The sequence below is a fragment of the Channa argus genome, chromosome 19, assembly GCF_033026475.1.
Source record: "Channa argus isolate prfri chromosome 19, Channa argus male v1.0, whole genome shotgun sequence".
Lineage (NCBI taxonomy): Eukaryota > Metazoa > Chordata > Actinopteri > Anabantiformes > Channidae > Channa > Channa argus.
In genome coordinates this window covers 16,526,987-16,542,543 of record NC_090215.1, presented here as the reverse complement: position 1 = coordinate 16,542,543, position 15,557 = coordinate 16,526,987, and the positions used below count along the sequence as shown (strand labels likewise).

Genomic DNA, 15,557 nt, shown 5'->3' with positions numbered 1-15,557 from the left:
ATCGGCTTGAAGTTTGCAGCAGCCCCAACCATGTGGAGCACCTCACAGGCCTCATAAAGCCCCTGCACTCTAATCCTGTATGTGATTAGACGAAGGAGAGCCACTCTGCCCTATCCAAACACACAGCTCGCACAGAGTCACAATGTCGCAATCCTGTCATGAAGTTTAAGTCAGTAAAGTTTTCTCAAATTGATTTATGAGCAAACCAACAGATGCTAAAAGAGTCTTACCAAAACACTTTCAGAGAAAGACCGAAAGGATTCACATGCTTCTATAAATGTGCAGAGCAGCTAAGCCAAGCCAGATGTTGGTATCGGTAGGAACTGGTGGAGTTCACCTCGAGTTCCCCGAGTTCACCTCCTTCTAAGCCACGCGCTGCCAGAACTCCGCCTCTGCCCAGTGTGGGTGGGTCACTCATTAGTGTTTTGTTTTGCTCTAAAACTCTGGTCAAGAGAGTGAAATCGTGGTTAACAGCATCAAAAGTTGTAAAGAGTTGTGGTTTTTTGTTTCCACATGTGGTGCTACTTTGTTAAACAGCTTGACGTTTCCCACCAAGCAACGAGGTCAAAAGTTATGCAAAGGTAAATTGGTTAAAGCTACTCTGATCCACATTTTAAATCAACCGATTAAATAAATAGTATTACGTGAAAGTGGTTGCTTGTTCGGACAATCCCGCTGAGAGTCAACAGCTCCTCCACATCCCATCATCTGGGGCTACTCGCCAAATTTCAGTTCAGTTTTTAGGTTGCTTTGTTGTTTTGATTCCCCCCTTGCTGCAGGCAGATGTTTTCAGTGGAAAAGTCCTTTGGGTAAAATTTGAGTGTCACCCAAAATAGAGTTTTAAGATGTGTCTAAGCTATTAGTCTGTGTCGATGTCTAGGACCCTGTTATGTGCTGGCTGCTCGTATTTTTTTGCAACCTCATCACTAAACAAGAACATTGACACTGGTAAACCCTCCTTGGGTTATGTTCAATTAAATCTCTTTAAAGCAGTAATTTTAACTTAAACCTTGATGTTTCAGTGGAAATAACCAAGGGATTTTTATTTCTAAACCCAACCAAACTATAAATATTGCTGTGTAAAATCAGAAGACACCAATAAACTGCCACGAACGCACAGAATTAAAAAGAAATTTGAGCCACATGTTTTTAAGAATAGCAAAAAAACAATTTGTGTGACGATCAAATGCACGTTTGTCAGAAGCAATACGTGCCCTCCAGTTCTGCTGAGCCCCGTTACAATTTATTTTTACCAGACTTGCATGCACAGGAATTAAACTGTTCTGACGTTGCCAGAGTTCAGACACGATCAGGGACCACATATGTAAGGGGGGCAGATCAAATATGCGAAAAGCAAATTAAGTGTTGAGAAAACATCAGGTCTGAGTCACTTAGAGTCATAAAAAAAGCCTGGGTATGTAATGGCAATGTAGCCAAAGTGTTGCTTCGAAAATGCTAATTATTTCGTCATTTGTAAGTCCCTGCTGGCTAAGAACTTTCACTTTCCAGCTATAGCGTATCTTTTACCTGCACCTGCTTTCAATGCTGGACTATTACACTTTTGTTGAGCACTACTTAAGCAGCGCCCATTGCGTTTTGTTGTGTGCATGGCTGTCGAGCCCACATCGTTAGTCAAAGTCAGTCGCACTCATTAGCTCCTCTGACCTTACTTTGTATCCTACCTGCATACACTGTGTTGTGTTGCTAAGCACTGCACATACCACTCTGTTCAACTTCTTGTGGTATACACAAGAGTCATTTATATGAATGCATTCAGCGAGATAGTTAATCTGTAAGCGCCTGCCGGAGCAAGCAATTAACCTCACGGACCACCAGGGAGTTGATGTGAGTGAGGGAGCATCTCACTGCTGTTTAAATATACACCAGAGGGACTCACTCAGCCAACCTATTATTCATCATCAGCACTTTAAGTGCCCTCTTCAAAAAGACAGCGAGACAGGCTTCACTCTCTTTTACATATACATGTGTGTACTGTACACACACGGGTATTTATTTCCACACCCGGACTGACTGACCGCATGGATCTGGACTCTCAGGTTGCCCTTGACGCAGGGATGATTAAGGTCAGGTAAAGAACAAGGAAATTAAGTGTTGCATTCCTGGTGATCAGGGAAGTTTGACACTGGAGGAAACTTTGTAGGGGCCCTTGCCAAGCTTGGGAAAGATAGAGCATACCCAGCATAATAATTTTCAGTACCAGCAGAACTTCCACCACCCAAAGCATCGTTTAGAAAGCAAATTCTGCTTATGCTACACTATGAAAGAAACATTTTCCCTGTTCAGTGACAAAGAAAATCTTCGCATTTTAAAGGAGCTCAGCGGTCAGCTTTTTTGTATCAGAAGGAGAAACTTTTCACAGTCTGTTCAATATAAATTCCACTCTGCGTCTGTGGCTACAAGCCTGCCAGCTCATTCCCTCATGCACCACTAACCTCTCTAATGAGGAGAGAAACACCAGCGCAGATGGATGAAACAGGCGAGGAGACTGCGACAGACGACTGGATACCTGAGAACGAGTGGATGAATGGCGAAGGTGTGATGAAATGAAGACTGAGAGTCCAAATTAAGAGGTCGAACCACGCAGCAAATCTGCCCCGTACTGTTCAAACACATTTTTAGCAAGTCGGACTTTTTGAGTTAGACAAACTTCTATAAAGCAGTGAAAGCAGAGATAAACCCAAGAAGGTTCCACATGAAGGTTCCTTCAACTGATGTCATCTAGAGACATTTTATAAGCAAGAAAAAGTGAGATATTGGTTGACCCACAGTGAATGTGGTCTCAGAAAGTAAGAATTACAGTGGTTTTACACACTACAGTGCCCAGAGGATAAACACTACTGACTTTACCTCTAACATGCTGATGTGTTTCCCTATTGGTGTCTCAAACGATTGGACTGATCGCTGTTCAATATAGACTTTCATGTCCCCTATAGCTCTGTTGGCCCATCAGTAATGCTTTCATCAACTTAATGTTTAAGTCTGATTAATTATTACGATGCTTTCAGTGACCATCACTGTTACGGCCCTGGCCGTATGTGCTGTATTTGTTGTTCCTTTTCAGTTGTATTTTGTGTGAATGTTATTCAGTGAGAGTGAGTGTTTTTCTTGTTGTATGGATCTGTGTGTTTGAGTTATAGGTGCCCTTGCTGATTGGCTGGATTGGGGGGCAGTACCGGAAGCTGATTGGTCCATCCTACACTTCCTGGAGTTTAAAAAGTATGGTTCCCAACAGCCAGACTGGTTTCTCTCTCAGCAGCACCTGTTCTCTGCCCTAGGCCCCCAAACCTTTTTGAGCGTTTTTGGATTGTTAGGCTTTGTGCCATGGTTCTGTATAGTTTTTGTATATTCTGTAAATAGTGTTACTCCTCACCATCGCCACCTTGTATATACAGTACTTGTAAATAGTATTGAATCTGTAGGGTTGAACTGCCATTTTCTTTCGACTGTTTTCTCTTGTTTTTGCATTAGGGAGTAAGGGTTAGCTGGCACTTTCGTACTGTTGGAACATTTGGATCCTGGATTTTGGTTTGGGGACCAGAGAGGTAACAGCCTAATTTATCTTTGTATGTTGCAGCCCTACCCCCTAGACAGCGGCGTAACAGACACCACCATACAATATCTTTAACATACTTGTAATTCAAATGGTTCTTCTTGTTTTTTAAGACATTAAGTTATGAAATACTAGTCATGAATGATTCCTTAAGTAATTAAACTACAATAGCTGTGCGTCTTTTATGTTCCATAGGCTATTCCTGTTTTTGATGAAATCATCAACGGCCCTGAATTGTGAAAGCAACTACTGCAAGCACAACCACTGTGAGCAGAAAGCTGGTTTCCATATTGAAACCCAGTCAAAAGGACATCAACATGCACAGGTACAGAGTAAATTCTTTCCTGTCTGGAACTACTGTCTCATGTCTCGTGTTTGGCACATAACGTGACGTCCACCTGACTCCTTTAGAAGTGGAATTGGATAAAACCATATGCCGCTAAATATGATGCAATTTATGATTGTTAAAAGGAAAAAGGAGCCACAGTAGGAGCCTCTCTGCCCGCTGAGCTCCAAACAAAAATTTGAAAAGCGCCTGGTACAAATGTCACATGGACCAGTTGAATGATGTTTTCTCATACTTTTAACTTGAAATGTGTAGTTCCCTGTCTAAAGAAATCAAGCTGCTTGAATCATAGGCTTTTTTGGAAACAAAGCTTAAGAGAAAAGGTGATTTTACTTTGACTTAAATTACTGTGCAAACACAAATTTGCACGGTAAAACACAGGTTTTCATTGATATAATTGAATTTTGCAGGCAAAAACGTCCAGAATAAAGACATTTCAAACTCTGCCGCAGACGTAATTTCCCTCTTTTGACTATCTGATGTGATTAATTCACTGAGGAAACCAACAAGTTGGATACAAAAAAATCAGCAACATCGTCACAAAGTTTCTTTACACCCCATGAACGCACTGCTTCCACAGCCACACACTCTGTGGTGCAGCATCCAACCTGAGCATATGGTCTAAACATTTTCCTGTAGGCAAGAGGACTTGGCTCTAGCAGTAACATCCATTGTGATTAAAGCAAGTCTGTCTCCGGCTCTCCCCTTTTTAAGTCAAGATCAGAGCAGACCGGGACCAGGTTTTGGTTCAGAGGGTGTTTACCTTAGTCACGTAACACAGCAGCTGATGTTTCAGTTAACATGATGCCGTATAAAGTCAAATACATTCTAAACATACACTAAATAAAGAGTAAGATTAAGGTAGATGATAATACAGTTCTTGAAAACTACATGAATCAGTTTCCTGGTGTGTTGGAGCAACTTCCTCGCATGCCATTGACTGTTTGAGTGAACTCCAACAACAAAAACCCTCAGAAAGGAAATAAACTCACAACAGATGTGTTGCGGTGATGAACGATGTCTCTCTGTTTTGCCACATAGGCACTGGCATGCACATCAGCAGCCAATCAATATGCACGGCACCTTTCTGCGTTTTTGTTTTGACAGTTTTTGACTAAAATCTATAGTCTATCATAGACTGTAAAAAAGTTTCTATTAAATTTGACATTGACATTTGGCTCAATTTTGTCCTGCATTTTTAATATTTATTTCTGTATAGCCTGTTTATATAATGTTAATATCAAGGCATGTTAGAGCAACAGCTGTCGCCAGCTTTGGTTACAGATATTCTCATCTGTTGCGAGAGATTAGTGCTGCTTGATGTTAACCCAGTAGAGAAAGCAGGTTTCAGGTAATCAGTGAACAAACTTACATACAATGTAGTAATCAGGTTACTAGAAAATCTGCATCGACAGGCTTATGGTTGTATGGCTCAAATATTGTAACCATTTGGTGAAAGAGGACACGATGAGTCATTTAAATATCTGCAGGCGATATACAGCATCTAGTTTCTGGTTTGATAAGTTTCAGTTGTAGTCAGACTTTGATTTAAAAAGGAAAAAAGAAATCGCTCAGTGTTATGATGTCTCCTTTCTTTCAGCTGCTTGCCTCCCAGGAGAAGTTGCAGTGTTTTCACTTCAATGTTTTAAATTGAAAAGGTTGTGTTGAATTCAGTGGGGATCGGTCGAAATGATTGTTGTGATTGGAGCATTGCAAATTCCTGGAGGGACTAATAAATGTGTACATTTGATTCAAATTATAGATACATAATGATATAAGAACAAAGTATTATATCATAGTGCTTTCTTAGTTCCACTCCGAGATCTAACGGGGGGCTGCAGCGCTTTCAGCACCCCACTTCCTGCACATAAGCCCAAAAGAAACATTACTCAAAACTCGATAATACAGCCAGAGATGTATTTACAGTTCAGTGTTCAAATGTTGGGATTTTACACTAAAATCACTTAAAGCTGCATTCAAGTTTTTCTGCCCAGTAGAGGGTAGCAAAGAGCCAGAGAAAAAATCATAAAGTTATATTATTTACAAGATAAAAGATAAGGGGGCGGCTGTAGCTCAGTTGGTAAGGCAGTTGTCCACGGACCACAGGGACAATCCTCGGTCCCGGCTATATGTTGAAGTGTCTCTGGGGAGGAAACTGAACCCCCAACAGCCTGTTCCCATCCCCAGCTTTGTAGTGCCGGTCCAAGCAAGTTATTTCGCTTGCTTTTGTTGAATGAGTCTTGCTGGGTGTAATTTTATTGTAATAACTGTAGTTCCCCTTGGCCCTGTTAGTGTGACCTGTACGCTTCCGCCTGTATTCCAAACATTCCTGCTGCCCATAGACTAAGGTGAGGGTAACTACTTTACTTTGTTTTTCAGGTGATAAGCGCCACCATGATGCATCTCACTTCTGTGCATTAAGTCTCATAGCAATCAGCTTGCCATCTGCTGGCTGCTGGATGTGGCAGCGATGAAAGGGGAATTTGTTTGCAGTCCTCCCAAAACAAAACTAAAAGAGCTGGACCCGTAACTACAAAGTTCGTGACCATTTGTTGGCTTTGTCACTACAAGCAACAAATTGTACATTAGGCGTCTGATACATTGTTAGATAGAAACTATTCATTGGAGAACAAATGTTTTAATACACACTGAGTCTTTTTTTTCCTCTTTCCTGTTCTGTTTCTGTGTCCCTGTGTGTCTCTCTGATGTCTCTGAACTTCTTCGTGTGATTTGGGTCTTGTCTGATCTATAGCGTCAGACATCTGGAGCACCACTGGAACACCTGTTTTCAATTCAGGCAACCGACAGACACATTTGATTGTTTCTCACAGCTCGACTTTTTTTCTTTTTCTCTCTCTCATTTCTCTCCCATTGACTCACGGGATATTTGTTATGTTAAAGCCAAAGAGCCGCTTTCCTATTGATAATGGATGGAAGAATAATTTGAACTTGATTAAGACCAACTGAGAGGAAAGTACGTTGTATTATTTTCCAAGTATTATGGCTGCAATTTTGGCACCTTAGCTGCTGAATAACGCTGCTTTTAAATAGGTTCAGTATGTGTGAGATTAAACGGAGTGAGTAACGTCTACATGTTAAACTTTTACCCTTTAACTTAATGGAAAATAATGGACATTCAGAATGAAACGGTGATCACCACGATGGCTATGTCCACTATAAAATGATAGGTCAAATGATGTGGCCAAACAACATAGTGCTTTTCATGCATTTTCTTTATGGGTGACATTTTTAGAATGAATCCAACAAGGCAGCTAAGGTTTCAGAAGCTTAAGTAAACTTTCTTTTTTCGAGCGAAATAAACTATATGTACACTTTATTTGGTGTTGGATACATGTTTCGATGTTCCACGAGACATCTGCAGGAAGCCCAACCGCATTCGCAAAGAAAATCACTCAACATAAAAACATAGGCCCTATGTTTTTTTAACGAAGTGAGAACTCAGAACGTCAGTGCCGGATTTGCTGCCAACTCCCTCCGAAGCTTAAAAATGCCTAATTGCTCAGAGGACAGAAAACAGACCCAGGAAATTAGAACAACATGCATCGACTCAATGCATCAAAACAAAATTTAAATAAAAGAACAACAGATTTAACATTTGCACATAACATCATGTCAGTATGTGTGCAAATAAACATCTGTCATCACATCACATATGACCAACGTTGTCTAATCAGTCCTTTACTATATACTTGACATTTTTATTCTATATTTTTGCTCATGTCTGACAAATTCACATATGCATATTGTAATGAAAAAAACAATGTTCCGTTGTGTAAAAGACAAATAAATACAATACAAAACATCATTAAGTACAAAATTCCCACTTGTTGAAATTAACTATGTTGCATTAGCTCATGACAAGCTCTCCAGAGCATTTCACAAACAGCTTGTCATTTCGGAAAATGCACTTGTTTTCCCTAAACTAGGTTAGATGAGAGCTCTGTGTTGTTCTGTCCAAAGGTTAAAGGAATCCATCAACCAGCTCCTCAGTTTTCAATCTTTTCTGTACAAATGGTGGTGCACTGTTGCCAATTTGTAGTTTTAGAAGTTCCCGGCTGTTCCCCATTTCAAGTCTTTAACCTGAGCTTACTGGTTGCTAGTTTTCATCCAAAGAAATTCTCCTCTAGACAACATATTTCCCAAAAAGTCAACATGTTCCTTTAAAGGCCAAAGTATATAAAATAAAATATTTGATACATACTGTGGGATGATAGAATATACATATTAATCAACTGCAAAATTTGGCATGCCAATGTCTGTGTACACATGCAAAGAAATATTTTTACATGTATATATGTATATATAAAAGCACAACTGCATATGTATAAACACAAGGTCACAAAAAGTGCCCACATACATGCATACACAAGCGTGCGCACGCACACACACACACACACACACACACACGCACACACACACACACACACACACAATGAAGAATTGGTCACTGCTCAACCAGCCGAAGTACTTTAAGCAAAAGCAGTACTTACAGTTAATCGCACCTCAAGGATTTCACAATAAAAGTCTAAACAGGTGATGAAATATAGATTTGAAATCATTTTCTAACATTGGTAAATTGTTGAATCTGCCCTGCAATTCAAAAGTGTGCAAACTGTCTTTCAAAATAAATTCTTTTAACAAAAAGTATCGCTCATAAAGGCTCCAGCTCTTCCTCGATCACGCTGAAACCCAGAGGATGGAAATGTTAGTGCCTCCCTCGTGTGTTATCTGGTTAACTCGCCCACGGACACAGTCAACAGTAACATAGACAGCTGTGCCATTCTGGACTTGAAGTGAGGCCCTCAGCCCTATGCTAGCCCATTCACTTCCTTCAGGCATGTATCCAGACACCTGCTGAGCCACAGGACCTGTCTGCCCTTCCTCACCCAGACCCCCTACTCGCTGCAAAGTGAGTTTTACTATATTACAGGAGTGGATCAGCTTCAGGTTGAGAGCAATGTTTGCTGTTCCTTTCTCGCGGAATATAAAGTGTTTCCGTCCGTTTGGCTCGCCTGACCTGGCCAAATGAACCTGCGGTGTGTCGGAGCTGATCTGGTGGAAGAGCAAGGGTTTATTCCTCACTGCCCCAGAGGGTAGACCAGTCCTAGAAACAGTGGCAGTCAAGGCTGATGACACAGCTGAAGGAATCCAGATAAGGCTCAGCATGCTGATGCCAGTGCTGTCCCCAAAGTAGCGAATGTTGCACTGGGGTGGAGATGTGATCTCAAAGCTGAGCGTGTCTCTGCTGTCTATGCTCACAGCACCAGAAAGAGTGATGGAAGTGTCCCTGTAGTTGACTCCGGTCTTGAATGCCTGCATCACCTCCTGGTCGGTCCCATTTCGGTTGGTATAGGCAATCAGGGAGAAACCATCTCGAATGCAGGCGAGGCCCATCGAGTACAGTGCCTGCTGAAGGACAAACTTTACGACACCGCTTTCTGTGAAGCGCACCCCGCGGTTGTCATGAGTTAGGCTGATCATGTAAGGGTCAGACACTGAGGTTAGGCGGAAAGTTGGGCGGTAGCTGGTCTGGTAGTGTGCCAGCAGGGACATCTGAGCGGTCAGAGCTACGGCTCCAGTATCGTGAGACAACCACAGGAGGCTTAAAGAGGGGGCGGTGATATCGTACACGTGAAGATCCTTGCTCTGGTTGCAGTGTTGATTTGGACTCTTCAGCAGCAGCGTGAAGGTGTGATTAGGCTCCACCTCAACTCCGCTGCTGACGCTGATCCCCTGAAAGTACTTCCCATCCGGCTGTTCAATTCGAACACCGCTGAGATCCCTGCCCTCCTCCTCCTGGCTTCCATTGAGCCTCATCCCCACCTGAAGAAAGTTCCTGCAGCTGTGCTTTATCGCAAAGTTGTGATCCAACCACACCAGGCCATGCTGCAGGAAGGTCACCTGACCCGCCTCGTTTAACAGCAAATCGCTTCTCTCCTTCCCTCGAATGTTTAGCTGAAGCCCAGGAAAGATGTGGGTACCAGAGGTCCTAGCAGGGGGCACTGCCACATTCGCGGCCCAAGTGTGGGAGAGTCGGCTTTCTGAAGGCTTGCCACAGACTGCATCGCTAATGGCTGTGCAAAGAGCAATGACGGGCTCTCCATCACAATCTGAACAGGCCTGGCACTCCTGCAGCTCCTGGTTGTAGAAGTACTCATGCCCGCACAAGCCCATCCCTGCTTCTCTCTCAGAAACTCCTAAACACCTAAACCCTCCTGTACAGTAACAGACACCAGACGCAATAAATCGCTCTAACAACTCTGCAGCAATTACCAGTTTGTTATCTCACCATTAGTCATCGTAGACAAATATGATCAAATATGAATAAAACCTTCTAAAATGAAAATACTGAGGATGCAATATTGCATATTGCATGTTACCTAATTATAAAAAAAGCATGTTGGACTTACCTGGAGTATTTAAGCACTTCACTCGCTCTCCGCAAATGTTTGGTAATTCAAGACATTCGTCTCTGTCCTGTAAATTATACAACTTAGTATTGTCATCGTGAATACAATGTCAATTATAGCATTCAACCTAGTGTGACAGTTTTCGAAAGCTGATACCATTATAATAACCAAAGCAATGATCTGATACTCACTGATATTTTGTGTTCATCGTGATCTAATGTTTAACTTAGAAAAAAAATATTCTAATGAGGAATGAGATCAGACATTGGATATAAATATTTTCACCCCAATTCAAAAAATGTCATTGACTGATACCGTGTTGTGGCACTAAATCTATCAGCTGAAAGCCGTCACACCTTAGTTTGCTGTACATGAAACTACAGTGATGTGACCAGTGGAGCCAGTACCTGGCACATTCTGTCTGCAGTAGGGGAGCACTGTGAGATCAAAAAGAAACCCGGCGGACACATGGTGCATTTCTCACACCGTGGTGGATCCCTCTGAAGATCACAGAACTCCTCTGTTCCACAGGGAGATGGGCATCCCAGCAAAGGCTGAGGGAAATGAGCCTCCCCGACTACATCCATGACTTTAGAGTTCCTGTCCATCTTTTGGGCAGTGTAGGACTTTTGCAGGTGGCTGCGCGCCTGGCTCTGGAGTCCAGCCAGGTGGCTCTCAAAGTAGCTTTGCAGCTCACCGTGGAGGCCTTGGAAGGAAACCTGTTTGATGGTGTCCGAGAGGAGCCCGAACTGGCCCTTCACCACGTCCATCTGCTCATACATTTGCCGCTGCTGCTCCAGGATCTCCCTCTGCTGGGACAGCAATGCCTCCTGTTGGTCGGCGAGCTTCTGCTGCAGGTCTCGGATGACCATCTGCTGAGTTCGCAGGGCCTCCACCAGCTTCTCCTGCCCCTTGGACAGCTGGAGGTGCAGGATGAGGGCGTCTTCTGAGGGAACTTCATTCTCACCTAAGAAAATGACCCAGAACGTAACATGACCAGAAAGAGGAATTAATTCTGTTAAACACTGCAGAAGTGATGATTTTAGTCAGAAGTCTGATTTCTGCAAGCAATACTGACACAAAGTTTTAACGCCCAGTGATCCCGTTTACTGAGACCAGCCATGGCAAGTGAACATAAAGTTTCCTGTGGACCAACATCAAAGCATTTCTACAATTTCTGGATAATTGACTCTGAGACATTTTTCCAGCTGGGCTACTCTAGCCGCTCTGCAGACATCATTTCTGAGGAAAAGGTCAACAGAGTCTTTGCTTACAGACCATAATCTCTTTTGCTGATCTGTAGTGGGAAAATGGGATTCAAGTCAAAACAGTACTACATGCTACACATTGGTGTGTTTGAGGTACACTGTATTCAAACAATCGCACCATGATACTTAAAGCAAAATGTGGACTTTTTACTCTGCGAAAAGCAGAGCAAGCATATTAATGGCCACAGTAATGGAGACAGCAGACCTGGCTTGATGTCACATGTGAGCTGGACACCCAAAGGCGCACTGCCAAGTTCCGACGACGGATATCCAAACTCCGGAAAATCTCCCAGAAACTGTGCGGCTCTGTCGGACAGATGTACAGGAGGAAGCTGGCTGGCGGCAGAGGAGACGCTCTCCTCTAAAGCGACCAGACATCCGTCTCCCACACAAGACTTTGTTCGAGCTTTTGGCCGCATAAACAGTGGCAGTCTGCACTCGATCCCTCTACAATCTCGGGTGTCATTGGTGGGGGGGAATTGTTTGACCAGAGCGGCGCAGCCCGCATCGGTGCATCCTGCAGGCAAAACTTCAGGCGCTCTGATTCGTGTGCCGCTGCTGCCGTCGCCGTGCCGCCCGCGGACTGGCTGGACGGCAGGGTAGGCTTCCGACGCATCTCTTAGTGCGCTCGGGTACGCATGATGTTGGCTACCAACGACGTGTCTCCCCTGTGTTGTCGGGTTGAAGTGCCGCGGCCGGCTGGAGGATCTGCTCCCCGAGCAGTGTGCTCCGATGCACGGTCTTGGGTCGCCGGTTTCCGCGCCGTGGCAGTGCGCCCCCCGGCAAATCTCTGCGGCAGCTTGCGCGGTGTTGTGCAGCGATACCCATGAGAGGAGCAGCAACAGAGCTGATGTTCGTAAAACCATTTTGCATCAGTTGCATAAAGGCTACGTCCTGCCCTGCAAAAAAAAAGAGCAAAAAAGGAAAAAATACGAGTCAATGTTTAAATTTCCAAAAGGTAAATCGGGAAAAAAAATCCCCCAAATTTAAAAAACAAAACAAGTCTCTTTCAGCCTGTCACAACCTAAACCAAACTGTATCGCACTTGAGACTCTTGATGTGGTTATTACCTTCAGCTCCAAAGTTTGGTGAGACTGATCTTTCCGACTGTCTGAGGAATAAACACATTAGACACACGCATTACTCCTGGCTCTCCCCGCGCCTGACCCACTCTGGGGGCTTCTGCACCACTATGTCAGTATGTGGCATTCCTGAGACTTAATTAGCATCAGGTTTCCCTGGCCACAAATTAACCCTTCACCTTCCCTGCGCCCTTTGCAGGAATTCCCCATTAAAAAGAGCCGTAAAACGAGGTTTTCAGAACCACAAAAGGTCAAGACAGATGAACAGAGATGCGTTTTTTTCCTGTCATCTTTGACTGTCACTTCTCAATTTACACACTGATGACTGGACTCTGACCCTATACGTCCAGCCAAGTTGTAGAAAGTGGCAGCGGCTTTTGTTCAGTACATCCTGAATGTTGAGACAGCTGCTTGTCCTCAACCCAGTCTTCTCCATGCCTTGTCAACATTGAGCACCCCTCTTTATAGACAGAGCCAACAGAGGTCAAACTTTTGTTTAAGAGATCTATAGCAGAAGTCAGGAATGTGAAACTCACAGCTGGTTTTTGGATCCTTTCCCATATTCTCATTTTAGTGCTTCTGCACAACCGGACGTCCAGCAAGAGGTTATCTGAGGCTGAGTGCAGACGGGTGTTTTGTCTTTCTGTTTTGTCAGGCAGGTATGGAAGCCAATCAGAGCCATTCAAAAACATGAAAACCTCATGATGACAGGAAACGGTATGTAGCTTTTGTAATTTCATAATTCCGATTAAAGTGAAAACTTTCGGTTTGCCCTCCGACAGACCGTAAAAACACTTTAGACGTGCGCATGCTTCTATTCAGATGTGTAGAAAGACATGTTTCAGACACACACACACATACAAACACACACACAGTTAGTTGCACAGACTCATACTTTATTATTTCATAGTTTAAGACTTATTTACCTCCTAAATTGTAGCATATTTTATTGTTCTCATCTCAATTACCATGAGTACTTTATTCCCGTTATGTCTCAGTTGTATTTTTCTGGGCTTTTTAATTCTTCCATATGAAGGTGAGTCTGACTCCTATTAATAAAAAAGCCTTACTTACCTAGAGTGTTGGATTTAAGTTGGCATGTAAGTCCTGCCAATGAGAGCAGGGGCCTTACAGAAACCCAGACTGGTCGCACGCATAAATGGCAAAAAACTACAACATGGGTCAAAGGGGAAAAAAATGCAGTCTTGTAGCTCCACACCACCTATTGAGTTCAATAGTGTTTGGCATTTACAGTACAGCCGAGCACAAACAGAGGGCACCACATGCATTGCTTTCCACATCATCGTAATGATAGTTTGTCCCCTGCAGCATCACGTCCAACAAATGCTCTATCATTTTACAAGGTGCCCACTGGTTTTATCATTACGACCCCATTTCTTTCAGTACCCAAGGCCAAGAAAAGGTATTCAGAGGTGTATTGGAGCTCTCAGATTTAGCATGATGGAGACTAATGGTTTAAAAATATGCCCTCTGTTACCTCTGTCACACCTCAGCATCTGGCATTTTGTAACGCAGTGAAACTAACAGACGGCTCTTTGTTGAGCAGGGCTTTGGTTACTTTCATATGACATGTACAAAGGTCCATAAACTTACCCAGAAATAACACTCTCCTGCAGTTTCTTAACGTTGTCCTGTGATGTATGAGCTACAGCATCACTATTCGCTCTGCTGGACCACCCTCAGTGACTGAAGACTGACTGCACAGACAAAACAACGCAGAAAAATCGGCCCGCTCCACAACCGTTAATCAGTGTATTTATTTGAGAAATGTTCTCCGGGACACCAGCTCGCGTTTAGAAGCTGCACGGAGCTAATGGGAGGCTGCCTTCGGTGTCCATCTGTTTGTCAACCCCTGAGACAGAGAGGAAATGAGGGCGGTTGGCACACATGCGTGTACCCTGAGTGTTAGATTAATACATCACAAGTCATGAAAGGCTCTTGGAAGTGTTCAAGGTTATTTGCCCCCCCCACCCCCCACCCACCCAACATAGTGGTGTTCAGCTTTACAGGATTTTGCTAGAGAGAGGATGGTCAGTGCATTTCCCAATGGAGCAGAATCTCAAGGGAAATGAGGACACAGAAGTGCTAATAATAGCTAAATAAGAAAAGCATTTACCTTTTACTACTTTCTCACTTCAATTTCCTAATGATGTGAAACAAATTCAACTGAGCAGCGACACTGTCAGCTGAAAATAGACTTTTAAAAAGAGAAGACAAATCTTATCTTTCGGCCTCCCAGGTTGAGCGAAGGACACATGCAAATAAATAAAGCTGACCGTATCTGCATGGTCAGATAAGAGCCAGGGGGTTTTCATGGTTTGACATCTTGGTTCCCTCTGCTGATAACTGACCTTGTTGCACCACAGTAGTGTCTTAAGACATTCTTCCTGATTTTAAGCAAAGAAAAAAAAAACCTTGAGTGTGAGTGAAAGCAATTTCTGAATGTCAGAATTGGCTTGAGGAGATGTGTTTTGACTTTATTTGAAAGTTGGGCAGAAAATAACTCAAAGTCCATCGATCTTGCTCGGGCCGATTTGAATTTCTTAGAAGAGCTGCTGTGACGTGCCACATTACCACTCCTGTCTAAAGATCTACTGTAAATCATTTTCATCGAGGTGAATTATTAACCGAGATCCGTCACATTCCTCACGCTGATTCAGCCGTTCCCTCTGTCCCACTGAGACGCCGCTTTCTTCATTCTCCACACACTCCATCATCTGCTCAAGTGCTTGTCACTCAATACCACGCTCCCGATTGTAAGTCAGAGCAGCAAACTCAAGTTTTCTCTGGCTTTGTTCCTGTTTGCAGCATTGAAGCAGTTGCCTTGTGGTGGTAGAT

General features: G+C 43.3%; 1 protein-coding gene across 3 annotated transcripts; it reads right to left on the bottom strand.

Annotated features, from left to right (window-relative positions):
- Positions 1–4,776: 4,776 nt before the first annotated feature.
- Positions 4,777–15,068, bottom strand: nell3 (NELL (neural EGFL like) family member 3). Of its 3 annotated transcripts, none has more exons than XM_067486231.1 (5): positions 14,313–15,068; positions 11,822–12,515; positions 10,756–11,315; positions 10,349–10,415; positions 4,777–10,153 (listed from the first exon to the last, which is right to left on the bottom strand). In XM_067486231.1, the coding sequence occupies exons 2-5, from the start codon at positions 12,480–12,482 to the stop codon at positions 8,616–8,618; spliced, it is 2,826 nt and encodes a 941-aa protein (XP_067342332.1). In that variant the 5' UTR covers positions 12,483–12,515; positions 14,313–15,068; the 3' UTR covers positions 4,777–8,615. The 3 variants fall into 3 exon arrangements, with proteins under 3 accessions (XP_067342332.1, XP_067342331.1, XP_067342330.1); XM_067486229.1 differs by lacking the exon at positions 14,313–15,068 and adding an exon at positions 12,687–13,099 and having other exon boundaries at positions 4,778–10,153; XM_067486230.1 differs by lacking the exon at positions 14,313–15,068 and having other exon boundaries at positions 11,822–13,099.
- Positions 15,069–15,557: the final 489 nt, after the last annotated feature.

Excerpts from the sequence above, each read along its gene's own strand:
- nell3 (XM_067486231.1), bottom strand. The coding sequence starts at position 12,482 with ATGGTTTTACGAACATCAGCTCTGTTGCTGCTCCTCTCATGGGTATCG. Across the intron at positions 11,316-11,821 it reads CACATGTGACATCAAGCCAG|GTGAGAATGAAGTTCCCTCA; the intron begins GTCTGCTGTCTC and ends TCATTTTCTTAG. Across the intron at positions 10,416-10,755 it reads CTGCAGACAGAATGTGCCAG|GACAGAGACGAATGTCTTGA; the intron begins GTACTGGCTCCA and ends TATAATTTACAG.